This window comes from Etheostoma cragini, chromosome 14, assembly GCF_013103735.1.
Source record: "Etheostoma cragini isolate CJK2018 chromosome 14, CSU_Ecrag_1.0, whole genome shotgun sequence".
NCBI classification, from domain to species: Eukaryota; Metazoa; Chordata; class Actinopteri; order Perciformes; family Percidae; genus Etheostoma; species Etheostoma cragini.
In genome coordinates, this window is record NC_048420.1 from 3201573 (window position 1) to 3228493 (window position 26921).

General features: G+C 42.3%; 2 protein-coding genes across 2 annotated transcripts in view; one reads left to right on the forward strand and one right to left on the reverse strand.

Moving 5' to 3' along the window:
* LOC117957153 (SNF-related serine/threonine-protein kinase-like) overlaps positions 1-4221 on the forward strand; it is a 15606-nt gene extending 11385 nt beyond the window's left edge. The window contains 1 exon segment of the mRNA XM_034892750.1: positions 1489-4221. Within this exon segment, the coding sequence (XP_034748641.1) occupies positions 1489-2885 (1397 nt within the window). The 3' untranslated portion in view covers positions 2886-4221.
* Positions 4222-10443: 6222 nt separating this feature from the next.
* Positions 10444-14339, reverse strand: LOC117957151 (1-acylglycerol-3-phosphate O-acyltransferase ABHD5-like). Its single transcript, XM_034892748.1, has 7 exons — positions 14232-14339; positions 13592-13674; positions 12177-12576; positions 11548-11699; positions 11043-11154; positions 10787-10969; positions 10444-10683 (listed from the first exon to the last, which is right to left on the reverse strand). Exons 1-7 carry the CDS (start codon positions 14273-14275, stop codon positions 10566-10568), a joined length of 1092 nt encoding a protein of 363 aa, XP_034748639.1. The 5' UTR covers positions 14276-14339; the 3' UTR covers positions 10444-10565.
* Positions 14340-26921: the final 12582 nt, after the last annotated feature.

Genomic DNA, 26921 nt, shown 5'->3' on the forward strand with positions numbered 1-26921 from the left:
ACACACACACACACACACACACACACACACACACACACACACACACACACACACACACACACACACACACGGATGATGATAGACAGAGTGCTGCCTCTGCAGTGTTGTTTCCTGTCAGTTTCTAAAAGACAAGTATGACAGCAGATGGAAAGAAGGAGCCTGTTTTTTCAGCAGAGAATAACAGACAATAATAGAAGAGAGAGCATATATCAGCAACATTATCAGGGATGTTCTGCCAAAAATATCTTGAAGTAAAGGACAAACGCCTCATATTTGCCTTATTGAGAAACTGGAATTTACAGAAAATGTTAGAGATTCAAGAATATTTGTAAAAGAGTTTAGTTGGGTTGGCTCTTTAGCCTTAGCATCTAGACATCTGGTTAGTGTGTCACACCTATTCATGGAAACTAAATGGCAAAATTAAAAAAATTTGATAATACAATATTAACTTTCTGCTCTGTAGTCTGCAAAACTGACCATGTTACCTTTTATTTTGGTTCGTAAACCAAGCAAGACAGCCCATCTGTATTCTATAATTAGCCAATCAGTTGCTATGATTTTGCCTATCTCATCTGGTTAAGTGGGTTTGGATTGTGCAAATTCATTGGTTCCAGCGTTTGGACAACTAAAGCATGGACGTATTTCATGGAAAATGGAACGTTGGAATACAAAAGTGCAATGGCCATTCATTATTCTGAAGCTGATTATGGGATGGGTCTCAAAGGAAACACTCAATATTATGTATACAATATATTTAAATTAGAAATGTACAATTACCAATTTGTTCTATAAACCCCGCCCATTCTGCTGCCAATTAGATTTTGCCCTGTAGCCCACAAACTGGGATTATCTACCTGGCGCGCTATTGGCGGGTTTAACACAAGTTTTAAATTCAGCATAGAGGCCACCGAAGCGCTGCAACCCGTTGATGTCGCTGTCGCTTCTACGTCACCCGTATCGTTGGTCTGATTGGTTGAAGGACTGTCCAATTGGGTACAGAGTCATTTGAACTAAGCCCGCCCCGTTGTTCACGCCTCTTATGCAGAGAAAATACAGATCAGACTCCCCAGACCAACGCTCAGTCTCAAATCTATTGAGCTTGGCTTACACATGAGCTTATACATACATACAGTATTGCTTAGGGGCGGCTGTGGCTCAGTGGCAGAGTGGTTGCCTGCCAATCGGAAGGTTTGTGGTTCGATCCCCGCCCCTGCAGTCATTGTCGAAGTGTCCTTGGGCAAGGCACTGAACCCCTAGTTGCCCCCGGTGCTGCGCATCGGAGTGTGAATGTGTGTGAATGTTTATCTGATGAGCAGGTGGCACCTTGTACGGCAGCCCTGGCCACAGTGTATGAATGTGTGTGAATGGTGAATGTTTCCTGTATCTGTGATGTAAAAGCGCTTTGAGCAGTTGTTAAGACTGGAAAAGCGCTATATAAATACAGCACATTTACATTTACATTTACATTATTCTGTTCAACCCACTGACTAAACCTTGGTTTCTCTGTGTGTTTAACCCTTCACAGGCAGTCCTGGCCCACCAGATTGGATGTTAACCAGGATGTCAGTGATGGCTTGGGGGGTCCAACTATCTCCCACCCCGGGGGGCCACAGTCACCTGCCCGCAGTGCTGAGAGCCTCCACAAAGGCCCCAGGCCCAAAACAGCTCTGCTGGACCTCAGCCAGCGGCAGGACCACCACACCACAGCATCCAAGCAGCAGCAGCAGTCTGCACGACAGAACCAGGAGAGGGGACTCAGACCCCTGGTAAAGCCCCACGCCAACGCCCTCAGGCTGGGCTCTCTGACCTCAGTGGGACCTTGCAAAACTCGTAGTCCCAGTCTTTTTAGCGTGGAGGAGGATGAGGAAGAAGAGGGGGAGGAAGACACAGGTTTATCCGCTTCAGCACTACCTGCTCAGGTGGTGCTTCGTTGCAAAGCCTCTTCCGCTTCGTCCACGTCTTCTGCTGGTAATCGGCTGACGTCCCGTATGAGCGCTCCAGTTCTTAATCAGATTCACGAGGCGGATAAAGAGGATGAGGAAGAGGAGGAGAGGAGGGAGCTGCATGGATTCGGCCCACCCAAACCCAGCCTCAGCCTCAATCTAAACTCTCGAATACCATCCCCGCTAACACTCGTACCATCTCCGAGCGCTGATGTAACCGCACCGGTTGCCGCTTTCACCCCCAGCTCAGAGACTAGTGACGATGAGACAGAAAGTCACCATAAACCAGACACGGCGACGGTAGGTGAACAAGGGGATGAGAGAGAAGGGAGGAAAGAGGATGGAGAGAAAAGGGGGTCAGGGCAGGGCAGTCCCTCCAGCTGTGCCAGTCCTGGATCAGGTTCGTGCCAAGGCAAGGGCGCCGCCAAAGCTGCCAGCGGCCTGGTGGAAAGCTTAAAGCTGATGAGCCTGTGCCTGAGCTCTCAGTTCCACAACCTGACGGGGGGAGGGGGAGAAAGAGGGGGAGGAGGAGGAGGGGGGGGAGGAGGAGGAGGAGGAGGCGGCGGCGGCGGCGGCGGCAGCAGCGGTGCCGTTGTCGCGGGGGAGACCCAGGACCATCCCATGTGGAGGATGTGCATGGGCGGCTCCACCGGTAGCCTGGATAAGGTCTCGCTACTGGGTGGCCCCTCACCCAGGGGGAACCTGTACCACCACCACCCCTCGCTGGGAGACGCGCTGGCAGACCCGCTGCTGGAGGGCCCCTGCACGGCCACGCTGAGGCTGGGAGAGCTGGACCTGGCCAGGGAGAACCACAGGAACATGAAGAACCGCGTTCTGCAGATGCCTCTGAGCGACAAGACTCTGTCCGTCAACATCCACCGGAGCCCCAAGGAGGGTCTGCTCTGTACTCCCACCCCACACAGCTGCTGCCAGGTCATCTAGAGCCCCTCCACACTGCTCAGTCCTCATCTATATTTCCCTTATCAGGTTGCTTTTGTTTTAAAGTCATGTCACCACTGGCTCACGTTATGTTTTGCAATTTATTCCATTTCCAATTATTCAGCACTCAACGGTGGATGACTGGGAGAAAGTCCAAATGCCTATTTTGCACATTTACAGACGCAAAAAGTCTCCACGGAGGAGCCTGGGTGCCATGCCAAGTATACGTATGTGAAGCACTTTCCGCAGATTAAACAGGACACTGACGGAACATTTTAACCCGCCGGTGTGTTTGAATAAGAGACATTGAGTATGGAAATGGACACAGGAGGTGCTCACATCCCTGCTCTTACACACTTATCTACACTATATGTACACATTTTGTGCACATCCACTATATCACTCTGATAAGCCGATAAAAGGGAAAGCGAGTTGAGTTTCAGTATCATGTTACATATCCTCTTTTGTTGTACTTGATGCTGTTTTTTAAATACCATTATTTTTAAAGATTTAAATTTATACTGTATTTTCTTTTTTTAATCTGACTGAAAGGGTTAAGGCCTGTGTTTTCATTCCAGTAAGGAAGAAAGAAAATGGACAACAGCACATAAGTATGAAGGTGGCACACAGTATTTTGTAGTCTATCACTGTTTTATTTTTCTATCTCGAACATGTTTCCACAGACTCTGAAAGAAAAGGCCCACTCACTTGTCAAGTCTCTGCGCAGTTACACAGCAGAGTTTGTACATATGTGAATAACCTAACAGTACTCCGTACCTGTAACCTTGTATTGCAGTAGAACCCTGAATACTAGATCCTGATACACCATTATTCGCCACTCCTACTGGATATTCAAGGTTTTTGGTTGAACCCAGAGCTAGAAATGTGTTTGATGGCACAATAAAAACAGTCCAATGAAATTATTGTACAAGTAAAGGCAGCTCTCTAAATTCAAAACCAAAACCATGTACATCCTGCAGCTTTCCAGGATCACGGTAGCCACTGTTGTAGCGTATTCCAAGACAAAAACAACAAAGGGGTTTCAACTGTATCAAGTATCAAGTATTGGTCTGTGTAACTGGATGTGTGACCCACCCCTAGTGGAATATATAACTTGACAGTGCATGTGTTTTGCTGTAGCAACATTATTCTTACTCACTGAGGTCAATCCACCTGCTGTATCTACGTAACATTCAAATGGTCACTTTACTGTAGCCTCACAACAATACCAGCGACTGCAAAATGTACAACAAAAATGGATGTGCCATAAATCTGTCTTGAGCATATTGTACTGTATGTATATGATAGAGATCTATTAAAAGGAAATGACGTGAAAGGAGTCTGTTTCTTGAGTTTTGTTAAGTGAAAGTTGCCAGTCCAGCTTCCATAGGTTTTGGAACAGTAGGGTGAGGTATTTAATTAAAACTAAATTAAAATGTTTACATTTTTGGATTTATTTTTTACAAATCTCTGTCTTTTTGGAGAGTAAATCAACATTTACTACATTGCTGTATAGGGACTATTGAGGACACTGAGGTCACCTCTGGGTTAATATGTATAGGAATTTGTTATATAAGACATGAAAAGATAACATTAGGTTTTGTAGGACTGATCCTGAATCTTACAAGCTGACTGTGACAAACAACATTTCGGGAGTTAATATTGAAATATATAAATATACAGTATATTTGATCAGTTTGATTGTTTTGTATACTCTGTTTACTTGGTGGCTAGCGCATGTCTCCGATGGACGGGGCTCCGCTGTTGGGACTTCAGAAACATGAGGGTATAAGAAGAGGCACTACTGACTTGTGGGAAATGTAGGATCCATCCTTTTCCCAAACTTGACCTGTACCAGGGCTTAAAAGTCAGGATGTCTGTTCCTCTGCTTCTCTGAGTCTGACCATTCTTCTTTTAAAAGACTGTTTGCCGTTTGCTGTGCATTACCTTTACTTCATCTACACACAGGTAGGGTAATGTCTCGTTGTTTAAAAGGTTTTTTCTGCTACTTTTTGCGAATTTGCCCTTAAAACGGTCAGACCTAAATTGAGCATAATTTGACCCTTTAATTTAGTCTAACACTGGGGTGTCAAACTCAAGTTCAACACTGGAAAATAGGAATCACATCAAGGGCCAGACATGTTTAGTTTATTGATGTGTTTTATTTAATCAAAAAAGTCAAATATCTGACTGTTTTATTGCCTATGTCATATAGTCTTTGCTTTTACAGTTTGGTTGCAATAAAGTCTTAAAGAAGTCAAGCCATCATAGAAAAAAATGCCCCAAAAACATCAGAATAAGTTACAAATTGTCAACAAAAATGACCACGTCAAAAAAGCGACAAAAACTAGGTAGGACAAATTGTAAACCTAAATTGATATGCAGGCTGGGTCATGATCTACGAGGGGCCGGATTTGGCCCGCAGGCCTAGAGTTTGACACGTGGTCTAACACATATTTGCTATCTACCAACATAGCATACATACTATAGTGCATAAGGAGCCAGAGATGAAGGCAGAGGTCACTCTAAGGTCTATGTTCTGTTATCAGTAAAGTGATCCTCCTCCCAAAACCAGTTTTTGTAAGTCAGTTGTGATAAACAGAAAAAAAGAGGGATTATTGCTAAAAAGGAGCCAAATGGGCCTGTGTGCAAGACAAATTCTCTCATTGTGATTATTTTCCTGAACGGTCTCGAAGCCTCCCTCCAAGCACAGCAGGGAGTTGTAATCTCTGCAACATCTGGGCTACTGTTTCACATCAGCCAGCTGGGAGGAAATCAGATCAGACCAGATGAGCCTATACCTAAGTGGGTGAACAACACACACACACACACCGAGGACCGAGCACATGCTGGAATTGTATCACTGCCACCTGATCTCTCTCTTCCTCTCTTTGTACATCTACATTAGTTTCATTAGTTTTACAACAAAATACCAAACATGTTTCATATAGTGTAGGCAGCTATGTGAGTCCAGATAAGTTTCTGTGGTTTCTACATTGGATCCGGTGTGGTGTGCAGGGGATTAATCCGGCAGACAGGCAGGGAATCACCATCTACAGACACTACGCTCACAGCAGCAGACAGATTATCTGCTTCTGGCATGTCAGCGCGCATTAACAGTCAGTTAATCCTGAACTGATAATTGAACCGATGCAAAAGAGTATTTTATTTTCCTTAAATTTGTATTAAAACTACAATATAATCCTCTGAAATGCAGTGGAAGCATAAGTCTCTTTTCTTAGTTTCTTTTCATTCAACACAAGTGCTTTCTGACAGCAGTAATATCATTATTATTATTGTACCTTTATTGCAGTTGGATCCTGAGAATTATGTGGAATATGTGTGTCCCTGTTTTTACATTGCATGGTCTCTCTTTTTGGAAGGGTGTGTCTGTCAGTGGAACATGTAATCTTAAGACTGAACTCCTGTCGACCACCAGGCTGATAAATCTTGTTTAAGGAACAAAGCCAACACACACACACGCACGCACGCATGCACACGCACGAACACACACACCCACCCGCCCACGGACAGTTGGTCTCAGTACACAGACGCTATTTGGCCTTCTGATAGAATTTTGTCTTACCCGACACTGAAAAGTGTGTGTGATGCTCTCTTGACATGTGTGTGTGTACATTTAATTTTACTGTAAGCTTGTTCAGAGTGTAACTGGAACCGTGTTTGCCCATCTCACACAATGTGAAAACCAAGAACTGCCTGAGAGAGCGAGAGAGAGAGAGAGAGGGGGGGGGCAAGTCCATTAAAGGGAAATTTTCATTAGCCGTGACAGCCTGGGAAAAGGCAAACAGGAGAGGGAGGGTATAAAAAGAAACAATTATCACAGACATTACATGGAAGACAACAGAAGCCGTGGCAATGTAAAAACTCAAAATTCAAATGACACGACCTAGAATAGAAGGAGCAGGGAAAAATGGAAGGGAAAGAATGTGAAGAAAAAAAAGACGGGAAGAGTCTTTTTATACCCAGCTGGAAAACACTGGGCATAAAAAGACTAAACAGGAAATCATAAAGCAGCACAGCATAGAGGCAGAGACCTGCAGGTTAGCCTTAAAGTCGCAGCTTTAAGAATATGAGAATTAAATAGACAATAGAGCGGTTTTACTTATTTCAAGGACATCAGTGGGGACTTTCTCACCAGCCAAGTGCTTTGGGTTGTAAAGGACACCTGCTTTTAATGATCTCAGATATGAGAATAGCCTTGTGGATGTTACTGAAGCGTGTTTTTATAAGAGCCCGTCGAGACTCTTAAACCGGGAGGCAGAAATTCTGGCACGAAAGCTCTTTGTTTCTTAGGTAATTAACAAATCTAGCCAGTAGCCTTTTTATTTTTTTTAAAGTGAGGTAAGAAGCCTGGAGGTTGACAATAAACAATCACTGTTTGGTTTTAAAGGAGAACTTTTTGTTAATGTACCACATAGCGCCACAGGAAGGCCTTCAAACTTTAGAACTCCTCCCTCTAAGTGTCTGACACACACACACTTAGTGAGTTTGAAACTGGACAATATCGGTTTTGTGCAATAACACTGCTTTAAATGTGTGCGATACTCTGCTGCTACTATTTATTCATTTTTACTGTTCAGCATTACAACGCCTTAATTATGTAAATCCTGTATCACAAAAAAATCTTTTAACTATGTAAATCCTGTACATATCCACACTGCTTATATTTCTACTCTATGTATATACTGTTGATTCGGATTCTTATAAGTCCTCCAACTTCCATGGTGCCAGTGGAGAGTACTCGTTTTTAAAGTTCAGTTTACCATGTTTACAGCCTCAATATGTATGTATATATATCTCAATACGGAATACTAATGATAATGGTATAACGTGTATAAACAAGGGAATGAAGAAGGCCCAGCTGTATTTTTAAATCAATGTAATCAGTTGGAAGAAGCATTGGAATGTGCTTGGTGACAGATTTAGATCTGCACAATCAATAGCTAGAAAGAAGGAAGAAATTACCCGCTTTACAGGATTTCATGAATCAGACCACTTCAGCATCAGTCCCAGTGTTGTCACTAATGAGTCTCAATGTAAAAGTCTCAATGCCTCGTTGGATGCATTTCACTCCTTTTGCGAGGAGAGAAGTCATCACATCGACGTGCTTATTCCTCTGCAGTTTCTGTAGAGAATAGCCAACCAGCTGGCAAACTCCAGCTCTGGTTCGGTTACTTTTCTTTTCTCTGATGCACTGAGTCAGAATTGACATCCTGTGATCATTAGACTCTTGATACCTTTGGTGTGATGTGAGAGCTGCGAGGTGCTCTCATTGTGTAAAGGCTAAGCATGTTGGGAGGTCTGACAAAATAACTGAGTAGATAGATATTCCTTTCAAAACAGTCGTGCAGCTGACTTCATTACAATATTGTCCTCTTTTTTTGTTGGTGAAATGTCAGTCTGGCTGCCAACTCTGGGGTATAAATAAATCTCTGGACTGTAAATATCATCAGTCACTCATAAGCGGACTACAATTGTTTGGTTTAGAGCGTGATGCATGCATCTCATTACACTAGTGGATTGTCACATGAAAAAAGAGCAGAATTGTTATGGGGCTTATGCACTGAGGTGATGAATACCTTTCATATGGTGGATAGGATAGCCTTTAAAAAGACTCCATCCTCATCTATATCATAATTTGTGTTCAAGTAAATGACTAAAACTATGGGTTAGGACCCCAAAAAGAGTCAGAATAATGAGGGAGTTTCAGTTTGGTCTTGCAGAGCAAAGAGAGATAACACTGCTAGCTGTTAAAACTGAGCTCCTGAAGCTATGGCTACACAAATCTGCATGTGGTGGTACTGATTAAAGATAAACTGGGAGCTGAAAGGCTGCCAACAACAGTGTGTGTTTCTGAGTGGGAACACCTTTTATGTGCAGTTATGTCAGGCCTTCAAGCTTTCAATTATATCCAACCCCAGTATGAAAGCTCCTGTCACTTTTCTCACTTTTCCTAATGAAATGGAGTGGCTGAGACAGAGAGAGAGAGAGAGAGAGAGAGAGTGAGAGTGAGAGCGCGAGAACGAATAAGCCTGCACGCTTATTAAGTGAGTAATATGGACAGAGGGCTCGGCACACTGTGCGTGCACATCTCCGTCCCCGAGAGGCCGCGCACATGTAGCTCCCGCTGAATGTTCCTGCCTTGACAAGCAGCCAGCCAGCGTCTTCAAGAAAACAAGCAACCCATAATTACCCCGTCCAACCACAGCATCACTTCCTGCAGGTGGAGATCCAAAAGACTCCGTCTCCGTGGCTACCCTGTTGCCAGGAGACAGTTCGGGCGGGCCAGGTTGACGACAGAGACAGACCGAGGTAACAGTGGCTAAACTAACAAATCTCAAGGTTATCAAGTCTCCCCTCCATTACTCTACTACCTAACATCTTTCACCTTCTGCATCAAGATGTTGGAGACATTCATTACAATATAAAAGGCAGTGTATTAAAAGTGTTGTTGTAACCAAGTTATGTTTGCCTTTTTTGTTTATCACCAAAAGGCATTGCATGCATTCTTGGTGTCTATGTGTTGAGTGCAAGTGACCGATATTAGGTGTGTAATTCTAAATAGGTACTCTTTGAAAAAGTGTAGGCAAAACTGAATCAAGGGAGAAACTATGTTGTCCAGTGCATTAAAGACACTTGACAGACCTGCGTGTATTTTAATATTACGACTTCAGTTTTCACTTGTAGTACCCTATTCTGCCAAGAGAATTACCGCGTAGAAATGGTCAAATGTAAATATGAGTTGAGTGTATGGAGTGTAACAATTCCACAAAAGTTCAGAGACAAATGTCCATTTAGAATCACGGCTTTCTTGCGCCAGGTCTTTTTTTCAGACTTGCATATTCACAGAATGTAGGTTTCCTAGTAAATAACCCAACTCGTGTCATACCAACACAACCCCAGAAACAGAAGGTTTATTTTAAGTTCAACACACATCTCTGACCCTATTCTGTCACTGCAGTTGTGACTAAGGAGAGCAGAGTGTCATGCTGGTCTTAAAGCATCACTGTCCAGGTCTCCTGAGTAGCTCACTCAACTCAAAATGCATGTGCGGTGCTTTGTTTGGGATTCAGTGTTACCCTTCTGCAACCCAGAGGGGAGACAATGTGCCTGCCTATGCTGCCACTGTGCTGCCACCTGCTGGCCGCTCTCTGTCGCCGTGTCTCCAGAGAAGTTCTGTGGAAAACACACCAGCCCTTTGCCCTATTCACGTCTACCTCATATCTCTCACTGGGGCGAAGGGTAAAAAAAAAAAGAACATCCTGTGTATTTGCCTAGACCTCAACCCAAAACAAGATACTCCCCCGAGGGATGATTTCCCTTTTTTTCCCCTTACATCTTTTTTTAAAACACAGAAAAGTTGCCAAACAGTTTTTCCGATTATTTAGCAGTGACTGCTCTTAACCCCTCGAGGACACAAAAAAAACTAAGTGAGCAACAAACACTGCACGTCACATTTATTTACAACAAAAAAAAACTTTACAAGAGGTTGACCCCAAGTCTTAGAAATAGTGAGTGAAGCGTCCTCAGTCGGTTCTGGTTCTCTCTTAAGAGTAAAGTGCATGATAAAGAGGCTTGCAGTTACACAGCTGAGGCTGTGTAATAAGTGGCGCTTCGGTAAACCGTGTGGCCTTCCTGTGTGTCGTCTGAATGAGGGAGCTCTCACGGCTCCGTTTCCTCACCTCGCCTTTTCTTTTCCGTCCCAGCGAGGATTTGAAGGACTGTCTGGTTGAAGTCATCGGGCTGGTCGGCGAAGACGTAATGGCCCGCTCCTCTGATGTTCTTTACCAACACAGTTGAACAGAAAGAGTCAGCGGTTTAGAGATAAAGCTGTTGTGAGTACACATTTCTAAGAGAACTTGCAAAAAATTCAAAAAGAACCTACAATGATTTGCACATCTGGTCTGGTTTTCTTTAACGCGTATCCAGAGTCACTGTCAATGCTGGAGCGTGAGCCATAGATGAAGGAAATGGGAATGTCGGCCTGGACTTGGTCGATCCTCTCTAGCATGGGCCTCTTAGCCCAACCATAGGGAATGGTCATGTTCTTAAAGGCCGTTTCTCCACTGAAACAGAGACAAAATAATGTTGGAGAGTAATAAAAAGTACCAGGGTGTATTGGCTTTAAAGGTTTCTCACCTTGGTGTCTGGGCATTTAGATGGTAGATGTAGTCAGATACTGTGTTGTCGTCAAAAACGGATGAGTATTTCTGCTTGAAATCGGACCTGACTGTCTGGACCAGCATTGGACCTGAGAGATATCAGTATGATAACTTCAGACAAACCAGACCATTGACAACAAAACTGGCAGCCTCTACTAACCTCTGCAATGCAGGTCATGTTTTGTGCCAGTTTTACAGAAATTCTTTCAAAAGCCTATGATGGAAATAGAGAATGGCTGCTGCTGATGATGATGATGATGATTCAATAAGTTCATCTTTCAACGCCATGACAACGCAGAGCCCGACAAACAAGAAGTGACATCCTTTTTGTGTTAGGAAGCAAAAGAGTTACCAGGAATGTTTTTTAACGTAGAGAATTATCTCACAATACTCCTGGCATGCTATTGCCTCAAATTTAGAATACTGAATATTAAATGGAACTAAAGATACATGTGAGTATGTGTGTTTGTGTGTGTGCTGACCTAGAGGCCCAGCCAGTCTGAGTCCAGCCAGAGGGTTGAAGGGGCTCATAACAGCCCCCATGGCTCTGATCCACACTGGGATGGAGCTGTGGTTGGGGTTGTCTGGACGTGCTGGGAACCCCCATGGCTCCACCAACAGCAGATGCTTTACCCTTCACACACACACACACAGTTAGATTTTAAATAATAATAATACATTTTTTTATAGAGCGCTTTCAATCAAAGTGCTTAACAAAAAGAATACAATTAAAATACAACTAGTATATCCACATTTGAAAAAAAAGTAGGCAGAACTCAGCATTGAGGACTGGAGTGCTATTGGGGATTTGGGCTCTCAGAAATCTGTTTATCAAATTTTCCTCAAGTGATGTTTGATATATTTATACAACAAGTTTTCTTAACTTTTAACTAAAAGGACTGCTATCTCAAGGGACTGGATGGTTTTTTGAAAGAGCGGATATTTCACGGAAAGTCTGTAAAAAGACCGTGAACGTAATCATTTGACACACTTTTGAGGACTAAGTGCACACTTGGCATTCATTTTATCAAATGTATTCCAAAAACAATATAGAGTAGTTCTAAAGATACTGTGTGGCTTCACTAAACACAAAATAAACACACCAAAGCACCTGTGTGGGTATTTGAGTGTGTAGGCAGCAGACAGGTATCCTCCGAGGTTGTGTCCCAGCAGCACCATGTCCTCCAGTCCCACCTTTTCCCTCCACTCCTCCAGTGCCGACACAAACTGCTCCTCAGCCCCCTCGGGGTCCGTGCTGAACTGGGGGTGGCTGCTCCTGCCGAAGCCCAGCAGGTCTAGAGTGTAGACCGGTCCACTGCTGGAGAGAGAGTCCAGGTTTTGGGCCCAAAGAGCAACCCCACCTCCAAAGCCATGCAGCAGAACCAGAGGGGGCCTGGACTGGGCAAGGGGCCCGGAAGGAGAGCATGGTGGCTGAGTGAAAAAAGCTAAGGTCCACAGATAGTTGTTGTTGGATATGCGGACGTGCTGCCTGGAGAAAGGCAGCTTCACACCTGCAGTTTGGGACAAAGGGGTCCTACTTAGACTGACAGGTCTACAACAACCAGTTCTGGTATTTTTAACCCTTTTTTATAAGACAAAAATATCAGAAGAACACCAAATCCTCTCGGCATTTAGACAACGCAACACCAAAACTTTAAGCTGGAAACCACTCAACTTAGTATCAGTGGTTCAGCTCTTTAACCCTCATGTTGTCCTTGGGTCAAATTGACCCATTTTCCCATATCAATGTTCTTTTTAATTACCCCAAATAACATGATTTATTCCACACAACGCTCCTGGCAAGTACAAATCTCTACTTTCATTATTTTAGGGTGTCTTATTCAAGTTTATATCATTTGAAAAAAAGATCGAAGTGGTTTCGAAATAGTACTGAGTGAAAGTTGACATACAGTAGGGCTCGGAAGTGTGTTCACTCCCAGGTACAATTTTTTATTACTGTGCATAAATAAGCCAAGAAAAGATGGAAACATCTCCAAAAGGCATCAAATGACAGATTAAACATTCGTATAATATGTCACAAAAAGTTAGATTTTATTTCTATCATTTACACTTTCAAAATAACAGCATAGCATCTGCAAAGGTTTGGGCACCCTGCAGAGTTTATAGCATGCACCACCCCCTTGTCTTTGCTTCTTCATGCACATTAATAAATATTTTTACCTGGGGTGCCCAAACTTTTGAGCCCCACTGTATTACAGTCTAAACACATTATCCATCAACATACATTCCTTTAATTTCAGTCTTCCTAAATTGCTGCTTTTCTAACTCAAACATTAAGTATCACTTCCCATAAATTAGGTTTATTGACCATAAATTACCAAATAAAAGTGAAACTAAAGTTAATAAGTGAGTGTTATGTAGTGACAAACATTGAAATAAGCATCAAAAGTGTTGAGAAAAGGGACAAAAAGTAAGAAAATGTTAAAACCATTGACAGAAAGCGTCAACAACAAATGGATTTTCAATTTTGACAGGAAGACAACACAAGGGTTAAGGCCCACTTACTCTTGAGCATTTTTTCCTCTGCATCTTTCAGCTGAGAGGGAGAAGTGGGGCACCAAGAGGGAAGCCAGCTGGATATCCAGGAGCTGGGATTCGGACAGCACACATGCACAGGCACAACAGAACAGAACATGTAATGTACATGCCAACACAGGCAAAGGCTAACTGTAACTTGAACTTTGACCAGTTTCCCAATTCTGCTATCTGAAAGAATGCAAACATCAAAGAAAGACTTAAGAACTTACAAAATAGCTCCATTGCTCAATGGGGCATACAAAATGCATCAAAAGACAGTTACACCACCCCACATTCACTATAAGAACAGAGAGGCAGGTAGAGATTCCAGCAACGAATTAAATACAAGTTTAAATAAAGAAATGTTATAAGATATACCTGAGAAGACACCGATAGATATCACTCGACTCAACGTTATTAGGATGTTTAACAGAAACATAATATAACGCACTTTTAACAGAGGTTTGGATACAAAGAAAGCTAACGTTCCGGAGGGTTTCGGTACTAGTTCGAGAAAACAACGTATGCTAGTTGGTTAACTTCCCAAAACAGAGAGAGACAACAGGCACAGTTAGCTAAAAAAACAGGTAAGTTTAAATAAAAACGTTTTTTAAGCAGAAAAACTTACCACTGTTCTTTAGTAGGTTGTATCTGCTCAGCCATCCTTCGCATGGTGATTTGTAATAGAGCAGACTAGACTGTAAATACGGTGTTAACAGTCTATGGTCCCTAGCAGTAGTCAGCATGAATTGCGATGCGTTCATGGACATTAAGTAACTAATTAAATCAACAAGTAGATGTAAAAATTACAACTAAGAACAAAATACCCTTTTACACGTATGAGTCTGTGCAGTATGTCAATAATTTAGAATGCATTATGGTAAACAGAAATATGAACGTAAAGTTATAAATTGTCCTCAAAGCTTAACACTCGCCTAATAGCTTTCAGAGGGCTCAACTTTTGTATGGCCAACTACGCCTGAAGGCAGCAGTGTGGTCTGATTCTTTGCCGACCTTTGATTCTCATGCTTTGAGGTCATGACTCCGCCATCCTAAGTAAAAAAAATAATATTAGCAAACGGTACCGAACTCAGGTCTTGTTTTAGTTCGCTATGACAAATCGCTTCCTTCAGTGTATGCTAACTTCACAAAGTTGTGCTTTACATTTGATTCATTAAGAGGCGTTTAGGCACTGCGCCAAACCGTAATAAGTGTGCCAACGTTGTGAAGCTGATCCCTCCAATAGCTTCCTACAACAGAGGTATCGTTAATGTATAAATTATACAAACATTGCACCGCCTAAATCTCTAAATAAATATGATTAATTAAATAATTCGACGTTGAAAACACACGTTTAAACTACAAGGAAAAGGCGGGTTTGTTTGGTCAGTAAAATGCTAGCTCATATTAGCATAATATGCTAGCGCATTTAAGCATGACAATAGTAGCCTAAAATGCTAGCGCATATTAGCATGACTGACCCAAATTGAACAGAATATGGTAAGGGTCATTACGAATATATATATATATATATATATATATATATATATATATATGTATTATTTATACTATGTTTTCTTGAACATTAAAAATGCCATTTCACAGGATTTAAACGTGGCCTATTTCTGTGCATAGGCTAAATATATCATTTTGGCTAGTTTTTGATTATGTTGAAGTGTATTGTGTTGTTAAATACTGCATTAGATTTTTTCAAATATAGGTTTCTACCAAGCAACTGGTTAAGGCTTATGCTGCTGTGAAAATAGAATTGGAATTAAATACACCAACAGAAAGGTTCCAAACATATCCCGGAAAGGCTAAAAAAATGAATCTGTATGCATCTTGTGCAATGTCAAACCAAGGTAGATGACTTTGGCTTTTCTTAAACTAATATCTAGGCTAATATTAGACAGGACAACTCCAATTGCTGGCATATAGATTAAACCATGGCTTATCTGCATGCATTTCATAGCCTACTATAATTTAAGATAAGGAAGGAGATTAAAACGCAAGTTAATTTTATTCATTATCCTCAAGGGCTTGAGTGGTACAGTAGCGCTTTTTCTATCTCGCTTTTCTTTTTTTCAAACTTGTACTCTTACTGTGAATTTCATTAAATCCTAAAATGAGTTAATCTTAGAGATTTACAGAGGTATGACCCTTGAGCATATCATGACCGCCATCCTCTAGTCAGTGTTTGCTGACTAGAGTGATTTGTGTCTCTTGGAAGACCTCTGGAACTGGGTGCCTGCTAACAAACCCTGGACTTAAATTAGTCTACAAATAACCTACATTATAAACATGGTGTCAAGACACTGTGTGTGTAATCACTTTTTAATTACAGCCACTATTCTCAAAAATGATTTGTGATTTTCTCTCTCCCAGGTCTTGGACTATTTGAGGAGAGCCCAACCAGTCCACAAGGTGGAGTACTTGTGTTCTAATAGTACACACACACACACACACACACACACACACACACACACACACATATGCATTTTCTGGGTACTTTGTTCTTTATTCCTCAACACAATTTTCCTCTCATACCACCCACTTCTGGTGGCTCTCGGACTATGGACTGGCTGAGTGCTTCCTGAGTGCTTCATTTCCTTCACTCTCATACATGCACACACTCTTTCTCTCTGTGTTACTGTCCGTTCACTCTGATAAGCACTCAAAATGTCATAAGCCAGTAGAAAATGAAGCTGTAGTCAAGCCCATAGAAGTACAGTAGTGTAAGGGTTTTAGCTGTCTGGAGATCAGCAACTAAGTGAAGCTTTTTCACTGAGACAGCGGCACAAAGCTGCAGCATGGAGCAGGCCTGCTCCGTGAGACTCACAATTAAATGCTAGTCATGCCAGCTAGAGGATACACCGCATATCCTCTTCCTCTTGTTTTATCACAGACATAAAATCAGTAACCCATGGTCTGGCAGTAAATTGACTTAACTAAAGTCTGTTCAGTCTCATCACTCATGCAACAATCAGGAGGAAATTTCACAAACTGGCAAAGTCATTACAATTTGGTCTAAATGGTCTCATTGTGTAATCTAACTGATTGTTCTTGGAGGTATAGCGTTAACTCAGGAAGCACTTTACTGTAGTGGGAGCAGGCATCCTGTGGAGGAGCATGCAGACGTCTGTAGATGTGACACAAATGATCACAATGCCATGCAGTGCCGGCTTTCATTCAGTGATATAAATACCTGCCTCTTAAAGTCATGTTTACGTCATTTTCTTGTCAACTTAAATACAGTTAAAAAAAACACTGAAGTTTGTACAATAACCAAATACAGACCCACACGTTATTAAAATGAACAAAGCATAGATGGCCTGAAGAAAACTGTGCTCAGCTTTCAAGTGATACCTGGAATGAATTAAAACTGCATCCCAATTTCATACAGACTAGTTTTAAGCAGGCTTTTAAGTAGAGTGTGTAAAGGTGACAAAATTAAGTCTACTCTTGCCATAAGGCATACTAAACAGGTTCTGTGCTTGTTTGTGATGTTGACATACACTATTGTACCAAAACACACAAAGGGAATAGAGGAGCTGCTAATGGCTACAAAGAAAAAAGTAAATAAATTGTGCATAGTGTTTAGACAGCTCAAAAAAATCTTACAAAGACAAAAAAATATAGATCATTTAGATTTCTCTCCCACGTCGCAGTTGGATTCACACCTGTCTCTGTAAATATTGCATCATTTCCTGTTGATACAAAACCCCGTGTCTCACAACAGACATTTTGACTTGTCATATTAGGAAAACCACAGGTAACATTAGCAAACGCTAAGTGTCCCAGAAAGCCATGACAGTGAGTCAGCATGCACAATACCAGGGCCCTGAAACTGAAGCAGCTCAACGGAAATGGAAAGGCATCATTATTCTACTATTAGTTTCATCATTTACACCTGTGCTTTTCCTACTGTGATGTATGTACATTAGCATTAGTAACATGAACTGAAAACATTTAGTATGTACTAAAAAACCCACACAGGTGTTTTCACTTATGCCAAATAGACTGTGTGTGTGTGTGTGTGTGTGTGTGTGTGGGCCAGGTTTAGCTACATTTGTGGGAACCAAAAACTGTGAATACAGTATACTTATGGGGACCTGACAGCTTTGTGGGGACAAAATGCTGGTCCCCTTAACGTTAAAGGGCTTTTTGAGGAATAAGACTTGGTTTTAGGAGTAGGGTTAGAGTTAGGTTATGGTTAGGGTTAGGGTGAGGGTTAAGGTTAGGCATTTAGGTTTGATGGTTAAGGTTAGGGTTAGGGTAAGGGATAAGGTTAGGCATTTAGGTTTGATGGTTAAGGTTAGGGTAAGGGGCCAGGGAATGCATTATGTCAATGACTGGTCCCCACAAAGATAGCCAGACACGACTGTGTGGGTGTGTGTGTGTGTGTGTGTGTGTGTCTGTGTGTGTGTGTGTGTTTGGTGACCTCACTTAGTTCCCAGCATAGCAACACCTAACTTCAACCTGCCTGAACATGAGGTCTAATTAGCCAGAGGAATACAAAAAAAACTGAGGGAGTGCAGGGCCCTAATTAATCATAATAACATAAAGTTCATAATAAATGGTACTTTTCTTATAGAGCTAGTGCTCAGGACAATATGGATGTTGTTTTCTGGCGTGTTGAGTGTGTGTCTGGCGACTTCTAGTTTTTGGATGTAATTTATCATAATTTGCCCACCATTACAGATGGTAGTTTTTGTATACGAGTAGATCAATGAGTAAGACTACGTAAAGGACAGAGAGGGATCGAGATTGAACGCGTCACTGTTATATTTTCTCTCATTGTGTGTGTGTGTTCAGTATGTGCTGTATGCCCATTTTCCGCACACAGTGAACTGTTCTGGAGTCAGCTTATTAGGTCTGATTTGTGCAAGGTTAACACAGACCCACTGTAGATTAGTCAGTTAGCTGTAAGCACAAACTTGTGTCACAAGTTTTTTGGGGCATGACCCAGTGCAGTATGGGTAATACAAGTGACCAAGCTGTTAGCAGAATATGGAAAGTGGATGGAAGGGAGGAGGGTCTGTCTGGTTGCTAGGATACGTGGTCGGCGCCAACAGCGGATATGATTTATAATGGCCAGTCTCACTGTCTCGCTTTCTCTGCTAGTTTCCTCCTTCCTCTCCTCCCTCTCACTTTTCCACTGACTCTCTCCATCCTCTACCCTCATTTCTATCCTCAGCATCTCTACGGGTCTATTAACTGGCTCTGTCTGATCTGATCTGAGTTCTTTCTGCTGGCAATAGTCAGGGCTATCATTTATATGGGTTTTATTTTCTCCTGTGTCCATCATGAGCACGCTGAGACAAATTTCAAGCCACTTCAGTTGATTTGGCAATAACGACTCAATTTGAATCCATCTCTTTACGGTCTTGTGGGTTGTACATACAGCCTATAATTATATGTGCAGCAACTTCCGTGCACGTATTTACGAGCGTTCATGTTCACATGATCATGCATGAGCTGCACCCACATGAACGGATGGTATTGATTTGCAGAGACTTGATCCACCTCGGGATGTGAACAATTCTCAGGGACAAACACAGTGCGAGGAGGAGGAGGCACACGGCCATGCAAAGGAAACAAGGAGCTAAGAGGGGAGATGGAGGGCCATATGGACGATCAAAGGATGTTATACAACAATGTAGGGATGTTCAGTGTGGTTTTTGATAAAGTTGGGTTTGGAGACTAATGCCAGCTCTTAGAATATACTTTTGTGCCAGAAGTGTTTGTCTAAGAACAGTATTCAGATGATCATGAGCGCCTGAAATGTTCAAGACGGACTTAATAAAATTACCTTTGTGTTAGTGGCTCCTTTAAGCGGAGTGACACAGGTTGCATTGCAGATTCTACAATGCGATGACATTGACTTACTGCTATCAGATTACCATGCAGATAGTTGTGGTTTTATCTGCTAAGATTTTGAGATACATGTCTCTGAGATTCTGACATTAAAAAAGAGAGAAATAGCCAATTCAAAACCCCTTAGGAAACTAGCCACAGTGAGGTCTGTGGATTGCACATAGATAGATAAATAAATAGATAGATAAATAGATGTTTATTGATCCCAAGAAAAATGGGAAATTCTGGTGTTACAGCAGCAAAATCATTCAAAAATCAATCATACAAATATATAGTTAAAAAAATCATACTTTTTTTTTTTAAATTATGTCTGTCACAGTGGAAATGTATCTACGATGAAAATTTCAGACCCCTCCACGATTTCTAAGTGGGAGAACTTGCAAAATAGCAGGGGGTTCAGATACTTATTTTCCTCACAGTATATATTTACATACACACATACGTGAGAAAAGTAATCGAGAATTGTTGAATCAAATGTTGACATTTTATGAATTGTACACCAATTCAAATGTAAGCGATGGTGGATAAAATCCACAGGCCACACAGGGTTTAATTGCTGAGTTGCAGTGGAGGAACACTAACAAACAAGAAGACTGACTTTAAAAGATGAAAACCTATCCTTTGATACCTCCACTAACAGCAATCCAGAAATGTCCCCTCTGGTTAGCTGAGGCTCCTTCAGTCTTACAATCTTCTTAACTTATCCACACTTATTAAATTAGATTATTTGACAAAGCAAGAAGTATATTGCTTGTCTCTTAGCTTGCATCCATAAGTGATCCAGGAAGGCATTCAAACTAGAGTGTCCATATTTCTCTTTCCCTCTAAGTCGGTCCAGTGTCTTCCAGTAAATGGAGGATAATTTTAGAGCGATAAAGAGCCCAGAGGATATTGAGGGGAGGGCACGCACACTCACTCACAGATGCACATGCACACGCATTCACGCATGCACGCGCGCAGTAAGATGGTCCTTCATTCCCCTGTTGCATCTGCTGACCCCATAGGATCCACTGAGATCGGCTGCTGCTGAGTGTGCGGCTTCCTCACACACTCAAACACACACGCACAGACACACACACATACAGGAATGCGTACGCACTTTGACTAATAGGCCTAATGCTTCCTGAAGAGGGCCCAGCACTGCATTAGCTACGGATGTGGGATTGATTTAGAAACTGAAAGCCTTCTAGTGTGCGTGTGTGAATATGTTATGCACTCATTGGTGTGTGTTCTTCCACTCCTCTAACATTATCTGTTTACTCACAAATGATGCACACAGTGAAAGACACATGTGATGGAGGTTCAAACGATTTTGAAGATGAACATTGAATATATTTTTACTATATGCAGTATATAACTTTCCATTTGGATGTTTCATTCCAAGGAAAGCACAGGTATACTGAGTTTCATCCCAACATGTAATTCTTTTCAGAGTGCAAAAGTGTTTGAATGAAGATTGACATCCAACACTAAAAGTCTCTTACTAATTTTCAAGTTAACAGCAGGGCTAATTAAGGCAGTTTGACCCTTCATACCAATTAAACAGTCGCGAAACTCTGAAAAACATTAGTCTTTCTAATTCCTCACACGAGTATTAAAAGATTAAACTAAAGAATATAATAGACTAATGAAATAAAGGCTGTTTTGATGTGACTGTGGTCCATCATTGCTGCAGTGGACCACACTGACTGACACCGTGCAGTACTTATCATGAAACGGCCTAGCTAACTAGGGCTGGCCTGAGTAATCGTTATAAAATCCTGATCTTGATTCACCCTGTTCATTATCAAATTTTTGAATAACTTTGATTATTTTATACTTATTCTTTTTTTTAATGACTTTGATTCTCATTTAATTTTACAAGCCGACTGCATCACAAATGCTACTACTTTTGTCTGTGAGTTTTAAACAAAGACCGTATGAAATAGGTCTAAATGCTCTCCCTTCTCTTCATTGAAGCCTCTTTGTTTACAGACTTGTAATGTGCTACAGGTGCCATGTTTGGTACTGCAAATGTGTTTTGTCATGGTTCATGGGTGCAATAAACATTACACTGCTTGAGAAATATATCATGGCAGAGAATCATGATATTAATTTTAAGCAATAAAAATTCAAATTTTTTCCTGACTAGTGCGGGCCTACTACTGACCGTGACTATAAACTGCCATTCATTTAGCTACACTGACTTTACAGCTAAGAGAGTGGAACACTATGTTGCACCAAAGCTATGATTGCTAGCATTAGGGAACACAATCCCAACCTTGACTTTTGCTACATTGTAGTAACATGATATATTTGTGCAAATCTGTAAAATTGTAGAGCTTAAAATGAACAAACTATAGAAAACATCCAAAATCAGACATTGCTGCTACATATCCATTAAAGAATTTGGTACATATTTTTTCACGTCTGTCTTATAAAATCAGATGCCACATGTGGCATCTGAAGACGTGGGTTGTAGCATACAGACATTTTACTGTAAGAAATGGGAGATGGAATCCACTCTATAGCATAGCTGAAACTAAAAGAAGCTACCCTGGAAATCCAGACTTCTCGTGAGAGCACAATTTGAATTTTCTCAGCGAGTTACTCTGACATCGAGTAATGCTGCTCATTAACTATGCCCTTGTAGGCGAGCTGCACCAATCACATTGGTGTATCTGATATAGGCGGTTCAGAGTTGAGCTAAACAGATTATGACAATTTAATCTACCAGTTAGCTCCACTGCTATCTAAGCATACAGGGCTCTGGATACGTCACCCCGTGTGTTGTTGTGATTGGTTGTAGTGTTATCCAATTGCGTACAGTGAAATTTTCAAATGGTGCCGCCCCTCAAGATGGGCAACATTCGATGCCAGACCCTTAATATTTGGGATTTGGGTCTAGATGTCCAGGGTACATTATAACCACTAACTAACTCTTTCAACATACATATGGCATGGGAGAACTGCTTCAAGATACAGTTGAAAAATTCCAACATATCCTTAATATCTCTTTTGAACAAGACATGATATCATATTGTACATGGTAAACTCCAGTCACATAGTCCTGCATGTTGCTGTCAAATGCATGCTGGGAAACATCTAAACAACTGAGATATAACCTTAGCATGAAGCCATGTGGAGCTAAATGGAGACACAAAACAAGGCCACGGTGCGTGGGGGAGAATATTGGTTGAGAACCAGGTGACTGGCAGAGGACGGTAGAAAGACCGAGAACGAGGGCAGAAGAGGAACGGGTTAAAGCGTCGAGAGCGGAGGAGAGGGTGAGGTGGCCTGGGGGGAGGAGAAGAGAAAGAGCAGAGAAACAGAAAAGCAGACGTGGAGGAGGTGGGGAATTGATGAAGCAGAAAGCTGGGTTATTCCTGCTGTGAATCTGTGCCTTTGCTGTGTGTGTGTGGGTGTGTGTGTGTTGTGTGTGAATGTGTGTGAATGTGCACATGTGTGAGTGAGTGTGAGTATGAATGGCAGTAAATGAAACTGTTTATCAGATCGATATGGCCATCATGTCCCAGATGACTGTGGCCTCTACTGAATAGCAATCATAAATCACAACAAATATGGAGGACACAAGCTATACAGTTAGGGGAAAAAGTATTTGATCCCCCTGCTGATTTTGTCTGTTTGTCCACTGACAAAGAAATGGTCAGTCTATAATTTTAATTGTAGATTTTTTTGAACAGTAAGAGACAGAATAACAACAAGAAAACCCAAAATCCAATTGATTTTAATGAGGGTAATAAGTATTTGACACCCTCTCAATCAGAAAGATTTCTGGCTACCAGGTGTCTTTTATACAGGTAACGAGCTGAGATTAGGAGCACACTCTTAAAGGGAGTGCTCCTAACCTCAGCTTGTTACCTGTATAAAAGACACCTGTCCACAGAAGAAATCAATCAATCATATTCGAAACTCTAGACCATGGCCAAGACCAAAGAGCTCTCCAAGGATGTCAGGGACAAGATTGTAGACCTACACAAGTCTGGAACGGGGTACAAGACCATTGCCACGCAGCTGGTGCGATTATTCGCAAACGGAAGAAACACAAAAGAACTGTCAATCCCCCTCGGCCTGGGGCTCCATGCAAGATCTTACCTCGTGGAGTTGCAATGGTTATGAGAAAAGAGAGGAATCAGCCCAGAACTACACGGGGGATTTTGTCAATGATCTCAATGCAGCTGGGACCATGGTCACCAAGAATACAATTGGTAACACACTACGCTGTGAAGGAGGCCCGCAAGGTCCCCCTGCTCAAGAAAGCACTCCTACACGCCCGTCTGAGGTTTGCCAATGAACGGCTGAATGATTCAGAGGACAACTGGGTGAAAGCGTTGGGGTCAGATGAGACCAAAATGGAGCTCTTTGGCATCAACTCAACTCGCCGTGTTAGGAGTAGGAGGAATGCTGCCTATGATCCCAAGAACACCATCCCCACCATCAAACATGGAGGTGGAAACAGTATGCTTTGGGGGGGGGGGGGTTTCTTCACCGCATCAAAGGGACGATGGACGGGCCGTGTACCGTCAAATCTTGGGTGAGAACCTCCTTCCCTTAGCCAGGGCGTTGAAAATGGGTCGTGGATGGGTAAGGCCACGGCCAAGGCCACGAAGGAGTGGCTCAAGAAGACGCGCATTAAGGTCCTCGGGTGGCCTAGTCGGTCTCCAGACCTTGTCCCATAGAAAATCAGTGGAGGGTGCTGAAGGTTCCAGTAGCCAAACGTCAGCCTCAAAACCTTAATGACTTGGAGAAGATTTGCAAAGAGGCAAAATCCTTCCTGAGATGTGTGCAAACATGGTGGGCAACTACAAGAAACATCTGACCTCTGGGATTGCCAACAAGGGTTTTGCCACCGAGTACTAAGTCATGTCTTGCAGAGGGGTCAAATACATATTTCCCTCATTAAAACGCAAATCAATATTTTGAAAAAAACATTTTTGACATGCCTTTTTCTGGATTGTTTTGTTGGTATTCTGTCTCTCACTGTTCAAATAAATCTACCATTAATAATATAGCCTATCAGTTCTTTGTCAGTGGTCAAATGTACAAAATCAGCAGGGGATCAAATACTTTTTTCCCCTCACTGTACTGTGTGTGTGTCTGTGTGTGAGCATGCTGTGCACAACCCTACGTTTTGGGGGTTTGCAGTAACTTGTTTATGTGGTACTCTTTAAATTAGAGATGTTCCCATACCAGTATCGGTTTGGCCTCCGATACGTCCTAAAACGCTGGTATCGGGAAGTACTCGAGTTTATTCACCGATCCGATAAGACGTAATAAAGCCCTAAAGAAAATCTACGTTAAAGTAGTTTATTTATGTTCTTTTTCCGTAATGACTGAATGTCAAACTAAATAATAAAGATAAAAGAAAGTTCTGTGGCTTTCATTGTTAGTGCTTGTTCATGTTTCACAAAGAGTTTAGGAAGGGATAGTAGTATAATTTTGTTCAAATATAATCAAATAGATTTTGCATTGGTATTGGATCAGTACTCGGTATCGGGAAGCAAAAAATAGTATCGGACCATCTCTACTTTAAATGTGTGTGTATCTGTGTGAAATATTCTTCTTTCTCCAGATGCGCTGAGATTCGAGATGGAGCAGTCATAAAAATGGAGCCTTGAGGAAGACAGACCACACCTTAGACCAGTCTGTCTACATAAATTTACAGTGCAGGAAACAAGGATGTAAGACAATACACATATTCACTATCAGCCATATTGTAAGTGTCACATATCCTCCGTCCTTTTCCATAGGGTTTACAACAGCGCTCTTGTTCTGTGTCTGTCGGCCCCCAGTGCTCTCACTCTGAATAATGTAGCCTCCCGATATCAGTGACAAGAGTCTCGAAACCAAAATAGCATCTTGAGCTCAGATAAATATAGAAGGTTATTAAATCGGCAGCAGGAGAGAGACAGAGAAAAGCTTGGAAAAAAGGGATGGTCTGCTGTACGTGTGAGGATAAAACTCCCCTCTGCAGCAAACTACAGAGGCTCATAATGAACGTTAACAAGACACTGGTTGTAGTGTGGTTCCTTGTTTTTCTCACCCCTACGTTGGTATTATCAGTAATCGATTTTTGGTTTGTAATCATCCTTAGCTAATACACTGGGCGTCAAGTTTGGGTCTGTGTGTGTTTTCGGGCCTGCGAGAGTGCAGTGAGTCAGCAGTATTTCACTGGCTAGTTCTCAGGAGACTAGGCCGCATGTAAGCGCTCGCTGCCATCTGCCTCTCGCCACTCTCTCGCCACTCTCTCGCCCTTCTTTAGTGCCGTTCTGCGTGTTGTCCTTCGTCTTATCCTATCTTTTTGTCAAATGTTGCCAGTTCAGAAGGAAACTGAAGAAGCAGGGATTGATACTGCGTGTGACACCCCGCAGAGCAGTGGGGTGAAAGGTTGTAGGGGGGGTTGGATCTGCTTGTCAGAGCAACCGGACCCCATTTTGACATGATCTCCCCTGGGAAAGTGTGTGTGTGTGTGTGTGTGTGTGAAAAATATTGTGACAGAAACTGATTGACAAGCCCCTTCGCAGCCCAACACCAGTCACTGCAGAGAGACTAATGATGACAGCTCTCAGGCCATACACACTGCTCTCTTTTTCTCTTTCTTACACACACACACACACACCATGTCTTCCTATCTTTCGCTCTCTTTGTCTTGTGTCTTTCCCTCGGCTACCTCTTCCTCTATCACACGCCCACACAGACAATGGCACCCTGTATATCGTCTCCCTGACACAAAGGCACAACAAACACGCATTTACATGAACACACAGGCAAACACACACATACATACACACACACAAACACACACACACACACACACACACACAGTCATATTAGTCTGCATGACAAATATTTCTCAAATACACACAGTAGGCACAAACATTTTTTCTCTTGCATTGTCTGTCTTTTTTTGTCTTTTTCTCACACTCTCACACGCACACACACTCACACACATACACACAAACATGCTGCACTACTCTCTGTCTTGGAATTTTACATTTTGATGAAGGAGGAAGCATGTCGTCCAATCAGAACAGTGGGAGCAGGGAGAGACCATCTTGGTGCAGACAGCAGGGTGGTGCTCAGCAGTTGGCAGGAGTGTTATCAGGGTCGTCCCTACCAGCTCTGCCCCCCGGCGTCCCCTCGTCTGCGGGCGGCTGGTGGTACAATCCGCCAGGCTGGATAAGAACCCCTCCTCTTTGTCTCCCCCTCTTCTGTCAGTGCTAGGGTGTAGCTACTGATCCTATACTACAGCAGAGAGAGTGAGAGGGAGGAGGGACATCAGGTGTCACTGCTCTGCAACCCCAGTTGAGGCTGCATTACCACGACAACCAGCTCCAGGGGTGCTGCCAGGTGAGTCTGAGGACACGCTCTCACACATTCACTTTGACTTTTATACATGTGTACAATAAGGTGATTCCACATTGCTTTCACATAGTGATTT

What these genes read in the sequence shown, in the direction of transcription:
- LOC117957151 (XM_034892748.1), bottom strand. Translation starts at nt 14,275, where the DNA reads ATGCGAAGGATGGCTGAGCAGATACAACCTACTAAAGAACAGTG. An exon ending in CAACCTACTAAAGAACAGTG is followed by an intron (nt 13,675 to 14,231) that starts GTAAGTTTTTCT and finishes TCCGAATCCCAG; the next exon opens with CTCCTGGATATCCAGCTGGC. An exon ending in CCAGATGTGCAAATCATTGT is followed by an intron (nt 10,684 to 10,786) that starts AGGTTCTTTTTG and finishes GTTGGTAAAGAA; the next exon opens with CATCAGAGGAGCGGGCCATT.